Raw genomic sequence first — 21883 nt, forward strand, 5'->3', positions numbered from 1 at the left:
CTTTGAGTACTGCATTAGGAGAGCTCATGTTCTTCTTCATGCTAAGCCAATCACGAACCCCATTCTTCTTTGCCACAATACACGCTTTATCTAAAATAAAATCAACTCTATCTCGAGTAAGGAATTTAGAATGTGCAAACAACCAAATAGTGAACATGTTCTTAGGGTTGATGAACGATTTATGCAGTAGTGATTTCCACAGCCACCTACCCACTTTGTTAACAAAGAAGTCACAAGCACGTGAGAGACCTCGACCAGCACTGAACCAATTAATTAGTGTCGAAACAGCTGCATTCACGGAGCATTCATGCAACAACAATTGGCCTTTCATAGCTTTAACCTTAGCTCGGATCTCGTTGTCCATATCCATCAGCTCCCAATCGACTTTCCCAGTCTCCTCCGCCCCTACAATGACACCACCATTTTTCATGTAGTCCATCTTAATGTCAACCGCCATTCGAATCTCTTTGACGAATTGGAACACATTAGCTTGTGGCTCTGCATAAAGCGGTCATACATCCAGCGCACCAAACACTCACTTTCCCCAGTGTTTGGTTCCTAAGCAAATATAAACAACGGAATAATCTGGTTGCTCGTCCAACCATTCCAGGATCTCGCCTTTCCCTTTCCTCCGTTCCTCACCATTTGCTTCCTGGATCATGGGGCCGATAGGGTAAATGTTTGGGACGCTTTAATATTGTTCGTCTCGCAATTTTGAAAGTGAAAATATTGATTGAGTTTACATAATCAATTTTCTCAGTTATTTTTTTCTTGATCTTTTATTATTTAGACTTTCTTGTGACATAGTTTATCAAATATAAGTTTCGAACAACTTCAACTTGAATTGGAGTGACACATGAGACTTCAAACTTTCATCATAAGTTACTGCTCATTAATCAGAATTTATGAGATGAACTCATACATTAACTATATTATATTATATTGGTAATTATAAAAAAACAGCGATGACCAAAATTTTGGAGACCTGATACGTTTGTCTCAGATTTTATACTACAAATCTGAGCTTGCAAGATCCTAGAATCATCTTGGGGGACGATTTGTACAAACCGTGCGCAAGAGTGGCTCTAATTCTTGGTGAAAGAATCGACTAAGAACCTGTTTTTAGAATATATGATACGTTTCCTAATGATTTTCATGATCTTATATTGAGAGACATATCTCATATTACTTTTAATATATTCAAAGACTTTATCTATACACACATACATAAAACAAAGATTGTCATGTAAGTATACAAATACCACATAAAGAGTTTTGATCATAAAGCAAAAATTACATTAATTAGTATAAAAGCATATGTTGTATCAGTCTGCTGAATGAGATTGGGCAACGAGTAATGTTTTCGAATCCATTCAGACACTCAAAGTAAATATTCAATTTGGATGGAAATTGAACAATACAGTATGTCACTTGACTTCATAAAAGATTAAAAGGAGATCAAATCTTGAAAGCTGATGCTCAATGGTTGTAGGTAATAGGATGCTTTCAAGACACCGTATCGACAAAATCTTGAACCAGACGTTGCAAGAAATCCTGGGACGACCCGCCTTTCTCATAAACGACCCGACTCTTATCTTTCATTGCTGCAACCTTGACACGGATTTTGTTGTCCAAATCCATCAGCTCCCGAATCGCCATCTCGATCTTCTCCGCCCCTACGATGATACCACAGTTTTTCTTATAGTCCATCTTAATCTCAACTGCCATCCCAAACTCTTTAACGAATTGGAATGCATTAGCTTGCTGCTCTGCAAAAAGTGGCCACGCTGCCAGCGGCACCCCGCACCAAATACTTTCCAAAGTCGAGTTCCATCCACAATGTGAAACGAAGCCTCCCACGGAACGATGGGATAGTACGGCCATTTGCGGTGCCCACCCAATCACTTTCCCGACTCCCGACGTGCGCTGCAGGAATCCCTCCGGCAGTACTTCCTTATGGTCTTCGTACTCCCCGACCATCTCAAATTTTCCCTCTAGAGGAGGCTTCCTAAGGGACCATAAAAACCGGTGTCCACTCTTTTCAAGAGCTGCGGCAATCTCCTTCACTTGTTCTCTATCGAAGGAACCGTTGGTGCCGAAGCAAAGATAAACAACGGAAGAATCTGGTTGCTGGTCCAGCCATTCCAGGATCTCGCCCTGCCCTTCCCTCTGTTCAGCACCACTTGCTTCCTGAATTATGGGCCCGATAGGGTAAATGTTTGGGACGCTTTCATCAGCCAAAAGAGACTTCACCGCGTGCGATTCCAATTCAAGGAACGTGTTTATCACAATCCCTTTGCAGTCCCGAAACCTCTTGAAATGGTTCAACAACCCGCCGTCTTTTTCAAGTACAGAAGAAGGTAAGACACTCGCTGGGTAAGGGTTAGCGTAAGTCGAAATCGATACCTCAGAATCCAAACCCTCGTACTGTGCTGCCACGTATTCCGGCCCCAATTCGTCGCTAATTCGATGGAAATGAAGCATAAGACCCAGCACAGCGGCGCTGCAAGTGAAGCAAATATAACTCGGGACCCGAAACTCATCCGCCACCTGCATCATGGTGGTGCAGAACATGTCCAGCACAAACCCAGCAATCCTTCTCGTCGGGTCCTCCATCATCTCCGCCACCGTGTCCCTGACAGCTTTCTTCTGGCTTTCAATGAACCGGAGCATCAGGTTTTTGGGAGATTTAATCAACTCCGGGTCTATGGATTCATCATGGGGGACGATTCGTACGAACCGTACGCGAGAGTGGCTCGAATTCCTTGTTAAAAACTCGATCTTGGTGTCAATCGGTGCCTTCAAGATGAGGATAGTAACTGAAATGCGTCCATCTGTATCAGTCAAGAGCTTTGCCAGTTTCACCAAAGCTGCAAGATGGCTCGGGGCGGGGAAAGGGATGAACACCAATTCTACTGTTTTTTCCGCCATTTTTGTTATCTCTAGATTAATTCAAGAGATGCATGCATCGGAATTATATATTTGTATTTGATGTCACGGGAACGAGCTAGTTCCATCTGCATGTATTTAATAAGAACAATATTCCATCTAATATATCGTTATAGTTATATTTATAATTATTATATTTTAAGATTTTTTTGTTAGATCATAAGATTTTGTATTCGATGTACAACAAAATTTTGACAAATTTTATTTTTGTATTGAGTTTTTTATATTATATAATTGATATATAAATTTGGATGTGTACATAATATCACTCATTTAATAATTCGTATATAAAACAATTTCTTTAATAAAATAAACAACTTGATGCGATCGGAATAATTTAAAATGTTACACGCGGCTCGCCTGCAAAGAGCAAACAGACAAACCTTCTGGAATGCGGCTTATGTCATCGCTTCGGTAACATGAAAGCAAAAAATATATATAATTAGATTCAAATTAAAGAAAAATAAATTTTTTAATAACAAAATAATATAAGACTGAATAGTTGTCATTTTAGTAAAAATTATAGCTGGTAATAATGATGTAACTCAAATCTTGTAAATCGCACATCACTCAAGTACCACGGTTCGATCGCTCTATCAAACAAGGACAATTCTTGCACCCAACAATCTCACACCCAATAATTGCACTTCTTGTAATCAATGAGAATCGACCCCGTGACCTTGGCTCTGATATTAATTGTAAGACCGAGTGATTGCCACTTTACCAAAAGCTATAGCTGGTGGTAATAGGGAAACTCAAATCTTTTAAATCGCACAGCTGCTCAAGCACCACGGTTCGATCAGTCTTCCAAACAGAGACAATTATTACACCCAACAAATAATTTTTAATTTCAAATAATATATATTTTATTTGCATGTGCTCCACCTACTAATAGGTCATTAATTAGAGACTAATTGGTGAAGTCTTTAGTTCAAAACTCAAAGATAATAAAAGCCCGCAAAAAAAAAAAGGGAAGCTAATTGGTTCCTGTCATTTTACTCCGGCATTGATAATTAATTTTAATTCAGTTTTTTTAATTACGCTTAATAATATAGATTATTCTAACCTTATACATTATATGTTCGAATATCTGTCACGTTATTTGAAAAAAGGTTATTACAATTTATGTATATTATCAGAATTATATAGTAGAACTGAGATGATAAAATGCTTTTATACATGTTCGTAAAAATTGAGCCAAATATTCTCACAAATCTTTATCTGTGAGATGAGTCAACCCTATCGATATTCACAATAAAAAGTAATACTCTTAGCATAAAAAGTAATATATTTTCATTGATGACTCAAATAAGAGATATGTCTCACAAAATACGATCTGTGAGACTATCTCACACAAATTTTGCCAATATTTTCAGAATTCGTTTGTTTTTAAGTTTTTTGTTTTAAAATATGGTTTTCCAGTTGGATTTTTAGATTATTTTATAAAGTAAAAGTTGTGTTATTTTTGTGTTTGGATAAAAATATGATTTTTTAATTTATAATTAAAGAGAAGCTTTAGAAAAGTTTCAAAGTTGGGCTTTTTGAAAAGCTATAATTTTAGCTTAATTGAGTGCTTTTAAAACACTAAAAAAACCATACAAACACATATCAAATAATAATTAAAAAAAATTGCTTTTAAGCAAAACACTTCAAAATCCAAACGCGCTATTAGTCCGCCAACAGTGTGTTGCTTGTTATGTTTTGTGGTAGATGCTATTTTTAGTTGGCTCTATTTTTTTAGATGATTAGTATTTCACTCGTACGAAATATTATTTTATGTAATTAATGATTAAAATTAGTAAGAATCGGTATTTGAAGTATTATTTAAAATTATTGATATAATATAATAGATATATTTAATTATTAAATAATATTATAAAAAAATTATTATATCAAAATATTTATGTCATTTGATATAACACTTAAACGAAGATAACAATATTTTTCGTTAAATTAACTTATTTATCTTGGTTAAATTAAATTGTTATTAATAAAAAATATTTAAAAAACCATAAATTATTTGTTTATCAAAATTTGTAGGACCGAGCGCTTGCCGGTTTATCAAAAGCTATAGCTGGTGGTAATGATGAAACTCAAATCTTTTAAACAGCACAGCAGTTCAAGACCACGGTTCAATCGATCTATCAAGCAGGAACAATTAATATTGCACCCAACAAAATTTTAAACAATAAGTAAACATTTAAAAAAAAATGTCATTTATTAGATGAATAAATTTTGATTAAAAATGTAATTATTTTTGAGCATGTTAAAAATATTTATATTAAATTTCAATTAAGATACATGTTTTAAAGTTTTATTAAGATAAATAATAATAACAACAATTTACGGACACTCTATAAAAAATTGAAAAACGTAATATTATGAAGAAAAAAAACTATATTTTATTTAGTATTATAGAGAGTATTAAACATAACATATATAAAAGTAACATACAACTTAAAATCATAATCGAAATTAAATATAATGATATAATCAATGCAAATTCTTAAATGTAATTTATATTTTAAAGAACTTCAAATTTATATTTGAATTTTAAAAAATTAATTGAAAAGAGTTCATACTTAATTACGTATTTATTTCCTATGTGGGTAAATAGTATCAACGAACTAATCAGAGTTTAAGCGCCTAATGTATTTTTGAATGATTTATCTCACGAGTGATATAGAATATTACACTCATTTTTTAATTTTTATGTTGGTTGTTTAAACATGATGTAGAAATCGGACTGAATTATTTATATAATTTACAATAACAACAAAATATATCACAATAACACAAAAACATGTATCAAATTAAATGAGTTGATATAATAAATAAAAAAATTTAAAAGTAGTTTATGTTTTCAGAGCTTTTCAATTACTAGTGTTACACATATATTATGAGAATCATGATTCATTTTTCAGGAGATGAAGTTGACGTTCTCATGAGAGAACAATATGCGTCTTCAAAAGAGAGTTTGATAAAGGCGGGATTGAAGATGAGTGTTGTTCGCTAAATAGATTCAACAATATGTGTTCATCATTGTAGAGACATCATTAAAAATATGGAAGTTCTTATATGATTGTGATTGTTTATAGTTAGTATCTGTTTGATAATTGATCACGGTCCTCTGGATACAGGTCAGTTGTATCATGACATTATCATGAGACAATAATATCTACTTTTAATTGTGTCATTTGTGAAGTTAAAATGTGATAATTAAATTGGTACAAAGAGTATATAATCAGAGTCTATATGTGGGGACCCGAACTTAATTCAATTCTTAATCACTTTCTGGAAATAATTAATCAATTATAATAAACAGGGTCTAAATTTTTTTCTTTCTAAAATACGAGAGTACGCAGCATATGAAATAAGTCTTATTTCATTTACAAGATCACTAATCAGATCTAAGTACAAGTCCTGTACAACAAGAAATCATAATAACTACTGTTTCTTCACTATATCTCAGGTGATATAATAGATATACTCATAAGTCCGGATCTCCACGCTAACTGTCTTCTCTCATCCTCTTCTTGACCCTGATCCAGCCTCACCTGTTGTCATGCACACATACAAAACAAGACAACAGCCGGATAACTCCGGTGAGAATAAATCCCAGTATAAACAATGTAAACATACAATCATATAAAAACATATAAAAAAGCATATAAGAAATATTCATAACATGTATCAAATCAGAAACATAATACAATATCAAGCAAAGAATCACACTCAGACTCAGACTGGACTCAAACAACGCGTCGTCTCAGACTCGACTCAACTCTAACCTAGGGATCCCGATGTCTGGATATTGATAATTATATCGAGTCTCAGTCGATAAGAATGAATCAATTCCTACACGGCATCGATATAATTCATATATCCAGTGTCTGGGCGAAACAGCCGCAGAATTGACGAATCAGTCAAGAATTAAGCGAATCAGCCAATAACTAGACGAATCAGCCAGTAATTAAGGGAATCAGCCAAAGTTTAGACGAATCAGTCAATAACTAGACGAATCAGCCAATAACCAGACGAATCAGCCGGTGACTAGGCGAATCAGCCGGTGACTAAACGACTCAGTAGTCAATACATGCAGAGCTATAAATCAATAGACAACAAACATCAATCTCATCAATTACAAATATCAATGTAATAAACTAAGTATGTGATTTAGGGAAACTCGAGTCAAACCTCACTCGAGTTGTGCAATCCCGACACAACATTAATTTATATCTTTCTTTTTTATACTCTGGCAATGTCGAAGTCTCGAACCCCAAGCTTGTCAATACTCAATCTGATAATAACGATATCAAGGAGTATACTATCAATACCCGTTCAAATCAATACTGGATATAAACAGAATTCAATCAAATTTTGTTTCAACAACATAACGGCATAATCTCAATATATCCAGCCATATCATATCAGTCAGATATCAATTCCAAAATCTCATAATCAATAACAACTCAATTCTGATAGCAATTCTCAATCAACTCAACTCTAAAAATCATAACAATTTCACATGGTATCTGTTCCTCAATCTCAACTCTAAAAATCATAACAATTTCACATGGTATCTGTTCCTCAATCCAGTTTCAATTATATGATGTCTAACATACCAAGAACATCATATATGAATCATATCAGATTCTGACAATACCATAATTTCAGAACATATCAAAACGTAGCAAAACTTACGTCCAGTTGTAGCCTACGTCGATAGGAACTCAATACCGAAGTCGGATTCAAAATCGGACGGGCAGATTTCTCATAAAAGGCGTAAAGATTTTTCACTCTTTTCCAGAAACCTTTTCTCGATTCTTATCATTTCTTCTGAAAGAATGCACTTAATGTATATATATTTATACTTCAACATGCATGTTGAAGAAACGTGTCCTATTTTCTTGAATCCCCGTTGGCGCTCGGGCGGTAAGAAAGTACCGCTCGGGCGCTGAATGTTCTGCTCGATTTCGAAACTTATCATGCATTGGCGCTCAGGCGGTAATATTCTACCGCTCGGGCGCCACATCTTCTGCCCGAGACACATTTCTGTTGAACATTGGCGCTCGGGCGGTCAAAAACTACCGCTCGGGCGCTACTAGTTCTGTCCAATTTTGTATAATTCATCTACTTGGCCCATTCGGTCTCGGCATAATGCATCTATAATCATATCAGTTCCAAAATCAATAATCTCAAATCATTCCGAATTACAATAATCAAAATCTTGGGCATTACACTATAAATACAAAATTTTACCCCGTAAATACTCATATCCAATTATTTGAGGATGTCAAAATATAATTTGAAGTAAATGTTAAGTGGCACCGATGGTGATATTCGTGAAGTAAAAAAAATTCTCAACTAAACATGAAAATTTTAAAGTACTTATTTTTTAATTGAAAAGTATCTAATTTTAGTTTGCAAATACTTGATTTTGTATATGAGATGCTCACAATATGTATTAAAATAATGAGAGTGAGAGGTGAGCAAGATTTCGGTTAAACCGAATTAACCGACCGAACCGAGCCAATTCGGAAATTCGGTTCGGTTATTTCGTTTTCAAATTAAAAAAAATCGGTTATATCGGTTAATTCGGTTCGGCTATGGTTTTCAAAATTTTTAAATCGGTTAACCGAATTAACCGATATAATAAATATTATTATTTAATAAAAAAATTTATTTATCAATTTTTATAAATATTTTAATTTGAAAATCGATATAATATGTAATAATTATGTTCAAATAAAACTTATATATTGGTGATGTGTGTGATTTTATGTTTTTATACATTTGTGTAAATTATAGTATTAAAAAAAATTATATATAATTAAAGTTAAATCACAATTTTTTTTAAAAAAACTAATCGGTTGATTCGGTCACCGACCGAATTAACCGATTTTAATTCGGTTCGGTTTTCGTCAATTATGAAAATTAATTCGGTCGGTTCGGTTATGGATAAATATTTCGGCTCGGTTCGATTATGGCTAATTCGATTCGGTCGGTAACCGAATTAACTGAATGCTCACCCCTATGTGAGACAGTCTCACGGATCTTAATCTATGAGACGGGTCAACCCTACCAATATTCACAATAAAAAGAAATACTCTTAGCATAAAAAGTTATACTTTTTCATTGATGACCCAAATAAAGATCCGTCTCACAAAATACAACCTGTGAGACCGTCTCACACAAGTTTTTGTCAAATACTGAATATTCGAATAAGCAACGTAAGTTCACCAAGTATTGATATTTCCATGGAATAAGTATTTGTATGACATATTAATCTCATTTCAAAAAAAAATTTGTGGAAAAAAAAAAACAAATTCTCAACTAAGCATGGAAATTCTAAAGTACTTATTTTTATTTGAGAAGTGCCTAATTTGAGATTAAAATTATTTGATTTAGTATATGAGATACTCATGAAATGTAATAGAATACAAGATATTCGAATATGCAACGTAAGCTCACCAAGTGTTTATCTTTTCTTGGAAGATGCTTTTGGATGACATATTCATCTCATTTAATAAAAAAAAACAAAAACCAATTCTCAACTAAGTATTCAAATTCTAAAATACTTAGTTTTATTTGAGAAGTATCTAATTTGAGTTTGCAAATACTTGATATCTTGAATAAGATACTCACAATATGTTTTGAAATACTGAATATTCGAATAGGCAACGTAAGATCTTTCCTTGGAAGATGCATTGATACAAAGAGTATCTAAATTGATGAAGTTAAAATATGATAGCTAAATTAGTACAAAGAATATCTAATGCGAGTTCGCAAATACTTGATTTTACTCCTTAAATACTTATATCCAACTATTTGAGGATGTCAAATTATAAAGTTTGAAGTTAATATATATTGAGTGGTCTTTGATGATGACATTCGTGAAGTAAAAATGTGATACCTAAATTAATATAAATAATACCTAATACGAGTCCACAAATACTTGATTTTACTATTTAAATACTCAAATATGATTATTTGATGATGTCAAAATATATAATTTGAAGTCAATATTGAGTGGCCTTTGATGATGAGATCTTTGAAATAAAAATGTAATACCTAAATTGTTAAAAGTATTACATAATTAGATTCCACTGATAATTAATTTTACCGTTTAAAAACTCAAATTTGATAATATTATAATTAAAGAATATTAATACATATAATGAATTATTACCAATAAATATTATGAATGAATACTAATGAAAATGATATCAAATGAAGTATTGTCTCGTCATTTAATGAATACCAACAAGTATTGTGAATGAATATTAATGATATTATAAATTAATACTCATAAGTATAAAGAAAAAAATACTAATAAGTATAATGAATAATTATCAATAAATATTATGTCAAATAAGTCATTCAGTGAATATCAAAAAGTATTGTAAAATAATATTGATGAGTATTTTATAAATAATTAATCTTAGAATCGATAGCTATGCTTAAAGTGCAAACTTCAAGCTCATTTACGAAATATGTTCATAATGCATCTCCCAATTAGTCAATGATGAATAATGAATTATGTTTATTTATTTAAATGACATGAATAAGTATCCTAGTAAATCTTTCATGAAAATATTGTCTATTCGAATATCCAGTATTTTAATGCATATTGTGAGTATCTCATTTACGAAATCAAATATTTTCAAACTCAAATTAGGTACGTCTCAAGTAAAACTAAGTATTTTAAAATTTTCATACTTATACTTTTTACCAAAACAATATTAAATAAAATGAATATGTAATGAACTTACGTTGTATATTCAAATATCCAGTAGTTTATTACATATTATGAGTATCTCGTGTACCAAATCAAATATTTGCAGTATGAAATTAGGTACTTCTCAAGTAAAATTAAGTATTTTTAAATATTCATGCTTATTTGAGAATTTGGTTTTTTTTTTTTTTACAAAAAAATATTAAATGAGATTAATATGTCATCCAAATGCATCTTCCACAGAAAGACCAACACTTGGTGTACTTACGTTGCATATTCGAATATCTAGTATTCTATTATATATTATAAGTATCTCATGTACCAAATCAAGTATTTGAAATATATAATTATGTACTTTTGAAGTAAAACTAAGTAATTTAAAATTTTCATACTTATTTGAGAATTTGTTTTTTTAACAAAAAATATATTCAATGAGATAAATATGTCATCCTAACGAATCTTCTATACTTGTTGAACTTACATTGCATAGTTGAATATTCAGTACTCTATTACATATTATGAGTATCTCTTGACCAAATTGAATATTTGCAAACTCAAATCAGATACTTCTCATCCAAATGCATATTCATGGGAAATACCAACACTGAGAGAATTTACGTTGTCTATTCGAATATCCAGTATTTTAACACATATTGTGAGTATCTCATTTAAGAAATCAAGTATTTGCCAACTCAAATTAGGTACTTCTCAAGTAAAACTAAGTATTTTAAAATTTTCATGCTTATTTCTACAATTTGTTTTTTTAATTTTTACAAAAAATATATTAAATGAGATAAATATGCCATCTAAATGTATTTTCCATGAAAAACCAACACTTGGTAAACTTGTATTGCATATTTGAATATCTAGTATTCTATTACATATTACGAGTATCTCCTATATCAAATTAAGTATTTACAAATTCAAATTAGGTACTTCTCATCCAAATGCATGTATTTTCCATGAAAATATCAACACTTGGAGAACTTACGTTGGTTATTCGAATATCCAATATTTTAATACATATCGCGAGTATCTCATTTACGGAATCAAATATTTGCCAACTGAAATTAGATACTTCTCAAGTAAAACTAAGTACTTTAAAATTTTCATGTTTATTGATAATTTGTTTTTTTACAAAAAAATATTAAATGATATGAATATGTCATCCAAATGCCTTTTTCATTGAAATACCAATACTGGGTGAATTTACGTTGTCTATTCTAATATCTAGTATTTTAATACATATTATGAGTATCTCATTTACGAAATCAAGTATTTGCAAACTCAAAATATGCATTTCTCAAGTAAAACTAAGTACTTTAAAATGTAAATGCTCAGTTGGGAATTTGATTTTTTTTACAAAAAAATATTAAATGAGATGAATATGTCATCCAAATATATATTTCTTTGAAAGACAAACAATGATTGAATTTATGGTGATCGTTCAAAATCCAGTATTTTCTTACACATTTGGAATATTTAATGAGCTAAATCAAGTTTCTGGAACTTCAAAATAGATACTTTTTACGTCAAAATAAGTATTTAATCTTATTTCATGATAGTGATGAATTATATTTTTTTAAAAAATAAAATGACATTAATAAATCTTCATAATGTATTTTTTATTAAAAACCAACAACGACTGAATTTATGATGATTGTTCGAAAATATATTATTTTTTACATATTTGGAGTATTGAAATAACAAAATTAGGTGTCTGAAACATCATACTAGATACTAATATTCTGGTAGATGGAAAACACACAATTCATTTGGTGGATAAAATTATGTATTTATTTAAAACCTTGTACTAGATACTAATATTTTGATAGATGAAAAACACACAATTAATTTGATGGATAAAATTATAATTTATTTAAATAATTATTTCCAATGAAAAATATAAATTTATCTTCGTAGAGAGTTAAAACTAAATTAGTAATGTTGTCAGATATAGATATATAAAAACAATCTTTTAGATATCAAATTTTAAATGAAAAATGTACAGATATATTTTTTTCAAATTTGCCCATTATATATTTAAGTGTCAGAAATATTGCCAATTACATCGTTGATAAAAAGATCAATAGCCATATAAGATGATCCACCTTCCGTCAAAGTCATCCTGCTTATCTTCTGTATCTCCTTCACCTTCTGCCTCACTCCGCCGCCGCCATCCTCTGCCATCAGCCGCCTTATCGCTGCCTCTATTTCCTCCGCCGTCACTATTTCCTGCTCATCACCTTCTTCTGCGTTAAATTTTTCATGATAGTCTATTCTGATCTCCACCGCTAGCCCCAATTCCTTAACCAATTCGAAAGCATTCAGCTGCTGCTCTGCGTACAACGGAAACGTCGCCACCGGCACTCCACACCACAAGCTCTCCAAAGTTGAATTCCATCCGCAGTGGGAAACGAAGCCCCCCACCGCGGGATGGGACAACACTGCCACCTGCGGCGCCCACCCGATCAATTTCCCTACTCCTTCAGTTCTTTCCAAGAACCCTTCCGGAAGCACTTCTTGAAAACCTTCGTACTCGGTTGGGAACGGCGACCCTCCCTTTGGCCCCGGCTTCCTCATGGACCATAGAAAACGGTGCTCGCTTCTCTCTAGCGCTAACGCGATTTCCTTCACCTGAGTTTCCTCGAAACTCCCCATGCTCCCAAAACACAAGAACACAACAGATGAATCGGGTTGATTATCAAGCCATTTCATGACTTCATCACGGTTTTCGGCAGATTGGCTGCTACTTCCGTGGCAGTCTGTTTGATCACTCAAATTCAGAATCGGTCCAACGGGATAAACTTTCGGGATCTTCCCGTCTGATAGAGATTCAATAGCATACGGTTCAAGCTCGTAAAATGTGTTGATCAATATTCCTTTAGCCTCTTTAAATTTATTGAATCGAGTGAGGAAAATATTGGCCACGGGATTATCGGTTGATAACACATAAGGCAACACTTTCTTCGGAACCGGTATCGAAATACAGGGGATGGATAACTCCCTGACGGAGTTTATGAACTGCCAGGGTTCTTGACCTTGCTCGAATTTAAGCGAAACCAGTTCAGAGAAAACACCCAAACAGCACGCACCTGAGGTGAAAAAAACGTAAGACGGCAGACCAAATTCATGCGCAACGTCGATGAAATTAGTGCAGAACATGTCCAGAACCAATCCAGCCAACCGAGGAGCGCCCTCTCCGGATGTTTCAACGTTCACCAAACCACTCACCATTTCTCTTATATGAGTCTTTTGGCCGTCAATGAAATTTAAGAGCCCGCCGGATTTAGAAGAGGGGTCGAATTCATTAGGGAGGTTCTTGAAGAACAAACGGGACGTGGGATTCGAATGTGACGACGATAGTCCTGTGATGTAGTTATCGAAGTTACGATCACTGGGAAGCTTCATGATGAGAACGATGATGGAGACCCGGTGGTCTCTTTCAAGGAGGAGCTTGGCCATCTCTACGGCGGAGGCGAGGTGGCTCAGCCCTGGTGAGGGGATGAATATTAGCTGTATTTTCTGCATTTGAATTTCGGTGGAGGATGTGTTTCGAGTGGTCTGAAATCTGAATGGGTGGTCCTAATAATGAATATATAAAAGGAAAGTTCAAGGCGAATATTCTAAGGCTTGTTTGGTTTCGAAATTATGTTTCAATAAATTTATCAAGTCTATTGAAAGTTAAAAACTAATATATCTGATTGAAAAACAATTGAATTCAATTTGTATACTATTTAAGATTTATCAACATACTTTTAGGTATATATGAAAAGTTTTTTTTAAAAAAAAATAGTATAAAAATTATTATTAATATTAATATATTCATATAGTACATTAAATATTTGATAACAAATATAAATTCATAATTAAATTTTAAATCTCTTCAATTTCTATTTTAAAATTCAAATTTGATTTTGATATTTTTGAAAATATAAATTACATTAAAATATCTATATTGATTATGTCATTTCATTTGATTACAATTATAATTTTGACTTTTGTATTACTTTCATACGTTTAATTCTCACTATTCTCACTATTCTCTATCATATTAAATAAAAGTAACTTTTTATATAATATTATGTCTTTTTAAAAAATGTCATCATGAATTTTTCAATATTTGACTGTCCATAAATTTCTATTACTTTCATGCATATTAATTAAGGACTCCTCTTAAATAATATTTTAAAATCAATAATATAGATTTTTAAATATATATACATTCCATTTACGACTTATCTCTTACTATTTATTAAGGCTGAGTAGGTTAGAGTAACTTCCTTGGTCTGTTTTTTAAAATACCTAAAATACCCTTCACCCTCACTCTCTACATTACTAATTATATATATTAATAAAGTGTTAAAAAATAAAAGCAAGTCACATGTAGTTTAGTGGATAAAACATATGTTTTTTAATCATGAGGTTGTAGGTTTAATTTTTGCTTGGGTCTTTTTTAATTTATTTTTTAGTTCATATATCAAAATTATAATGTAGCCACTCATTATTTCTTATAAATATATTTTGATCTTCATTTAAATATAAATCAAATAAATTATAAAAACATATCGTACAAGCACGCAATGCGTGCGTCGTTGTACTAGTTTCATATTAAGAGGAGTCGTCCATTGTGTACTTTTCCATCACACCATTTAATTTTTGGAAGAATCCGTGGAAAAATTAGTGCTGTCAATTCACCATTAAATGTTTTATTTAACTTCGTTATGATTAATAAGTTTTAACTTCTAAATAAAAAAAATAAGATAAAAAATTAAAATAATTTTTTTAAAAAGAACTATAATATTATAAAAAAAATTGAATATACCGTTGTTTTTTTTCGTTCGGAATCACATATTTATAACAAAAAATTAAATATTTATTAGCATTTAAAAAATGTTGAAAAAATTATTACAAAAAAGTAATAAAAGAGACGTCATTTTACCCTCACAATATATATTTGTAACCAAAATAAAAATGTAACTTTAAATTTGATATTAATCACATATTTTAATATAAAAAATATAATTTTTATTTCGAAATAATTAAAATATAAAAATATCAATTTTTAAAAAAATAATTTTGTTTTTAATAGTGCATAGCACCTTCTGCTATGAGGGAACCCACAGCAGGAGATCTTGATCCAGAACAATCTGCGTCTTCAAAAGGGAGTTTGATAAAGGCGGGATTGAAGATAGTGTTGTTCGCCAAATAGATTCAACAATACGTGTTCTTCATTGTAAAGCCATCATTAAAAATATGGAAGTTATTTTATGATTGTAATTGTTTATAGTTAGTATATCTACTTGATAATTGAGCACGATCCTCTGCATACAGGTCACTTGTATCAAACCACGTTAAAATTATATGTGTTATTATTTTTGTTTTCAATTTAAATTTTTTCTTATTACTCAAGCTAGTTATAAAAATTAAACTTAACAAAAGAAAATCAGATCAACATTTCGAAGAATCGGTAAAACCTTCTGATTATTATTTATTTATTGATTAAAAAAGAGTCACCTGCTTCGAAAGCTAGTTCTGATTGGTACATTATTTTATAAGTTGATATATTTTATTTAAAAAAAATCCTCCTAATTGCTTTTATTTATTTATTTTTATTTAAATAAGTTTTTAACTGATTTATGCTCCCCCTGATAATTTTTCCAAAACACAAAATACTCTAAATATATATGCACAAAAATAAGTATAATAATCTATCATCAAGGTTTTTAAAAAAAAAAACAAAAAACAAAAAAAGAAAGACCAACAAGGCACCTCGGGATAAGTCAGCAAAAGCAAAGTAATCACGAAAATGAGCAAGGAGAACTCTGCAGTGAACGCTCGTCACAAAACGCCCAAAAAAGACGGTAATCTATCATCAAGGTTGATTGCATTCTTAATCAATGTAGTACAACTTATGAAATACATAGTATATTTGACTAGAATAGTCCTCTCCTACTTTGAATTTTTTTTCCTCTTTTAAAAAGACTTGAAATTTTTTTCCCACACAATGCAAGATTCGATGCTTTAAAAATAATAATAAATAAATCATCAATTTATGCTTAAAAAAACAAGAAATCGATAAAGCCTCATTTCATGAATCAATTTCATCTAATTTTGTAGTAAAAAATATAAAAATCAATATTCATAATCAAAAGAAATTCAATTGTCAAATATAAATAGCCATCTGGAAAATTTTAAATTTGACTAACAAAACAATAATGCATGAAATTAAATATGTATTTACAAAGCCAATTAATTTAAGTAGTCCCACCACAATTATTATTTAATATTGTGAATCATTACAATATTTCATTGGCTAAGTTTTGGTAAAATAATTTTTTGGGAAATTAATGGAACGCCTACTTTTATTTCATCTTATTATATGTTATTTTTTTTCAAATCAAAAGACGTTGCATTCTTATTTTTTATTTTATCACATATTTTTTTTTTACTTTTCTACAAGATAAAAAAAATCAATTCTTTCAATTAATCACAATATCCAATATAAATAAAAATGAAAAATAACCATCTTAATATCTTATAAAATGTTATTTATTAAGTTTATTTTTTAAACAATTGTCTAAAATTATTTATTTAAAAAAGAGCTTATATTAATTAATTTTTAATATTGAATGTATATCAATATAAAATAATAACTTTAATTTATAACAAATGAATTTAATCACGTATATTATATATTTCGTAGAAATACCATAAAATAATAAAATATTTTAATTTTCTTTTTTTATTTTATTTCACATTTTAGTCTCAGCTTGTTGAATTAAAAGTTTTGACACATCAAAATTATTAAACGAATTTTAAAAATTAACGACAAATTTTATGTCCTTTTATTTTACGTATATTTAGTTATTTTTTAATTATATATATATATATATATATATATATATATATATATATATATTCATGATTAACTTTTCAAACATGTATTTTTTTGTTATCATAAAAATATATTACATTTAAGTTTTTTTGTAAATCAAACTTTTATAATAAAATAAAATAATGAAATATATAGATTAAGAAAGAAAAAAGGAAATAACAATGGATGAGAGTAACCTTGTCGAGTACAAAACTAAAAAGATCAAAAGAATTGTATTTGACAAAAGAAGTTTGTTATATATTCAAAAATATTTATAAAAAAAATAAATATAAAATTTCAATTTATGAAAATCTCCATATACATTGAATACAAAATTTCATTATATAATAGTTAAATCTAACGATATAAATATTATTATAAGATATATTATGTGGTACAAGTAATTTCAGCGTTACATTTTAATATACAAAATTGATAAATTTTGTTAAAATAATACCATACACTGTAATATATACTGGCAACTTATTCATTCATATCTTTCAATTTTCTATTCCACATTTTATATATCATTAATCCATCCCATCACACCAAACGCTGCCTTAGAGTCATTTATTATGATTATATGACAAACACTATAATTCCCGGTTTATTTTATCTTACCCACGTGGGCATTGACTTTATGATAGGATGGATGACCAAGATTTGCTCATTCATATATAAGACCCATTTTTTTAAAAATTATATGTATTGCAAGATCTTATCGGTTGAAATGAAGTGAGGGCAGTGCCTACATATGTAGGATCTCATCTACCACAATTCACCTTATACTGACAATTTTTTTGAAATAAAAGACAATTCATTAAAAACACACTCTTTTTTCGTACTGAGTCCTAAAATTATAAAATTGAAATCTTAGTTCATAAGTTGATTGATTTTGAGTTTTAGTTTCGTAACATTGTTAAAGTTTATTTTTCATATAATGACTTTGAATTTTATTGTTGGTTTAAGTCATTTTTTTGCATGAAACCGCTAAATTCATCGCATATAATTTATTTGATATTGATTCTTTCGTATGTGCCAAATATGATGAGGACAGGGATAAAATTTATATTATTCATATTAAAATCAATTTAATAAAAAAGATGCAAAACTACCCTCAATACTTAAAAAACGAGAAGAAAATAATTTATCGTTTCTCATATTTTAATGTGTGTAATATATGTTTTATTTTCATCACGTGAACCATGTAGAAAAATAACAATGTCAAAAAAAATATTCGACGAATTAATGTTGTCTGGAAAAAAAATACAAAACAATATCTAAATTACTTAATGAAAACTATATTTTAACATATTACACGATTAAAACAAAAAATAGATAAATGGAAAAAATTAAAATTATAAGTTTCTCCCTAAATTATTGATAAGTTATCAAGTCATCGGTTTTTTTAATTAAAATATATTTAAAAATCCAAATGTGTTTGATTTTTTTTAAAATATAACAACTATGTATATAAAAAATAAAATTCTAATTTTTTTTTAAAAGAAGTAAGAAATTAAGTCACTTGTTTTCTATAACTTTATTTTTTTCATTCAGGTAACTAAAATTATTTTTATACTTGTTTCATCATTATCCTAAATTATTATCAAATATATTTTGGCTCGCATTTTTTCCCATTCGTTTTAGAGTTTGTTTTGTTCCTCTTGTTAACATAAATTAATTAAAATTTTATTATATCAGAGTTTAAAAATGTAGACTAAATTTAATAAAATAGACGATGCTAATAATATATTTAATTTGAGTGGGTCTCATATGAGACCATCTCACGTATTTTAATCTGTAAGACGGGTCAATCCTACCCATATTCACAATAAAAAATAATACTCTTAGCATAAAAAAGTAATACTTTTTCATAAATGAACCAAATAAGAAATCTGTTTTACAAATACTATTCGTGAGATCGTCTCACAAAAATTTTTGTTATTTAATTTAAGTGTAAGAAATATTCCCAATTACATCGTTGATAAAAAGGTCAATAGCCATATAAGATGATCCACCTTCCATCAAAGCCATCCTGCTTATCTTCTGCATCTCCTTCACCTTCTGCCTCACTCCGCCGCCGCCATCCTCTGCCATCAGCCGCCTTATCGCTGCCTCTATTTCCTCCGCCTTCACTGTTTCCTGCTTATCATCTTCTTCTACGTTAAATTTTTTATGATAGTCTATTATGATCTCCACCGCCAGCCCCAATTCCTTAACCAATTCGAAAGCATTCAGCTGCTGCTCTGCGTACAACGGAAACGTCGCCACCGGCACTCCAAACCACAAGCTCTCCAAAGTTGAATTCCATCCGCAGTGGGAAACGAAGTCCCCGACGGCGGGATGGGACAACACTGCTACCTGTGGCGCCCACCCGATCACTTTCCCTACTCCTTCAGTTCTTTCCAAGAACCCTTCCGGAAGCACTTCTTGAAAACCTTCGTACTCGGTTGGGAACTGCGACGCTCCCTTTGGCCCCGGCTTCCTCATGGACCATAGAAAACGGTGCTCGCTCCTCTCTAGCGCTAACGCGATTTCCTTCACCTGAGTTTCCTCGAAACTCCCCATGCTCCCAAAACACAAGAACACAACAGATGAATCGGGCTGATTATCAAGCCATTTAACGACTTCTTCATGGTTTTCGGCAGATTGGCTGATACTTCCGTGGCTATCTGTTTGATTACTCAAATTCAGAATCGGTCCAACGGGATAAACTTTCGGGATCTTCCCGTCTGATAGAGATTCAATTGCATACGGTTCAAGCTCGTAAAATGCATTGATCAATATTCCTTTAGCCTCTTTAAATTTATTGAAGCAAGTGAAGAAAATATTGGCCATGGGATTATCGGTTGATAACACACGAGGCAACACTTTCTTCGGAACCGGTATCGAAATACAGGGTATGGATAACTCCCTGATGGAGTTTATGAACTGCTGCCAGGGTTCTTGACCTTGCTCGAATTTAAGCGAAACCAGTTCAGAGAAAACACCCAAACAGCACGCACCTGAGGTGAAAAAAACGTAAGACGGCAGACCGAATTCATGCGCAACGTCGATGAAATTTGTGCAGAACATGTCCAGAACCAATCCAGCCAACCGAGGAGCGCCCTCTCCGGATGTTTCAACGTTCACCAAACCACTCACGATTTCTCTTATTTGAGCCTTTTGGCCGTCAATGAAATCGAATATCCCGCCGGGTTTAGAAGAGGGGTCGAATCCTTCATTAGGGAGGTTCTTGAAGCACAAACGGGACGTGGGATTCGAATGTGACGATGATACTCCGGTGATGTAGTTATCGACGTTACGATTACTGGGAAGCTTCATGATGAGAACGATGATGGATACCCGGTGGTCTCTTTCAAGGAGGAGCTTGGCCATCTCTACGGTGGAGGCGATGTGGCTCAACATTGGTGAGGGGATGAATATTAGCTGTATTTTCTGCATTTGAATTTCAGACGAGAATATGTTTCGAGTGGTCTGAACTGGTGGTACTAATATATCAAAGGATAGGATAAGGCAAATTTTCTGGGGCTTGTTTGGTTTCGAAATTAAGTTTCAATAAATTTATCAAATATATTGGAAGTTAAAAGACAAAAATTTGTGTGAGACGGTCTCACAGGTCGTATTTGTCATACAGATCTCTTTTATCATTCATCAAAAATTCTTATTTTTTTTGTTAATAGTATTATTTTTTATTTTGAATATCGGTAGTGTTGACCCGTCTTACAGATGAAGATTCGTAAAATCGTCTCATAAGAGACATACTCAAATTAAAAACTAATATGCTTGATTGAAATACAATTGAATTCAATTTGTATACTATTTAAATTTTTCAACATCGTTTTAGTCATATATGGAAAGTTTTTTTTTTTTTTAAAATATTATAGATATATAAATTATTAATATTAATATATTCATCTACGGGTGGACAATCTGATCAGGTTTTTCGGGTTCTACCCGAACCCGACTAGATGCAATTTTCGGGTAAAATCCGGTAACCAATCGGGTTCGGGTACTACTCGAACCCGAATATATTTTAGTCGGATCGAGTTCAGATATAAAGTTGTTATCTTTGGATACTTGATAAAAAAAAAAACCCCCGAACCCAATCTTTTCGGGTACCCGAAAAGACGGGTAGTGTCCAGAATCGGATCGGGTTTAGATAATGAAAATGTTACCCGAAAAAATCGGATACCCAATCTGAGCTACCCGAAACCCGAAAAAACCGACCCGTTCCCACCCCCATATTCATCTACTACACTAAATATTTGATAATAAATATAAATTCGTCACTAAGTTTTAAGTCTATTCAATTTCTA

At 31.3% G+C, this 21883-nt stretch overlaps 3 protein-coding genes across 3 annotated transcripts; all 3 read right to left on the reverse strand.

The window, feature by feature from the left end:
• Nucleotides 1–1343: 1343 nt before the first annotated feature.
• LOC140838425 (anthocyanidin 3-O-glucosyltransferase 2-like) lies at nucleotides 1344–3008 on the reverse strand. The gene has a single exon (XM_073204718.1). The coding sequence runs from the start codon at nucleotides 2929–2931 to the stop codon at nucleotides 1507–1509; it is 1425 nt and encodes a 474-aa protein (XP_073060819.1). The 5' UTR covers nucleotides 2932–3008; the 3' UTR covers nucleotides 1344–1506.
• Nucleotides 3009–12701: 9693 nt separating this feature from the next.
• Nucleotides 12702–14308, reverse strand: LOC140838426 (anthocyanidin 3-O-glucosyltransferase 2-like). Its single transcript, XM_073204719.1, has one exon. It carries the CDS (start codon nucleotides 14216–14218, stop codon nucleotides 12731–12733), a length of 1488 nt encoding a protein of 495 aa, XP_073060820.1. The 5' UTR covers nucleotides 14219–14308; the 3' UTR covers nucleotides 12702–12730.
• A 5103-nt stretch (nucleotides 14309–19411) lies between these two features.
• Nucleotides 19412–21095, reverse strand: LOC140838429 (anthocyanidin 3-O-glucosyltransferase 2-like). Its single transcript, XM_073204720.1, has one exon. It carries the CDS (start codon nucleotides 21006–21008, stop codon nucleotides 19515–19517), a length of 1494 nt encoding a protein of 497 aa, XP_073060821.1. The 5' UTR covers nucleotides 21009–21095; the 3' UTR covers nucleotides 19412–19514.
• Between the last annotated feature and the right edge of the window lie 788 nt (nucleotides 21096–21883).

The sequence above is a fragment of the Primulina eburnea genome, chromosome 8 (assembly GCF_022965805.1).
Source record: "Primulina eburnea isolate SZY01 chromosome 8, ASM2296580v1, whole genome shotgun sequence".
NCBI lineage: Eukaryota > Viridiplantae > Streptophyta > Magnoliopsida > Lamiales > Gesneriaceae > Primulina > Primulina eburnea.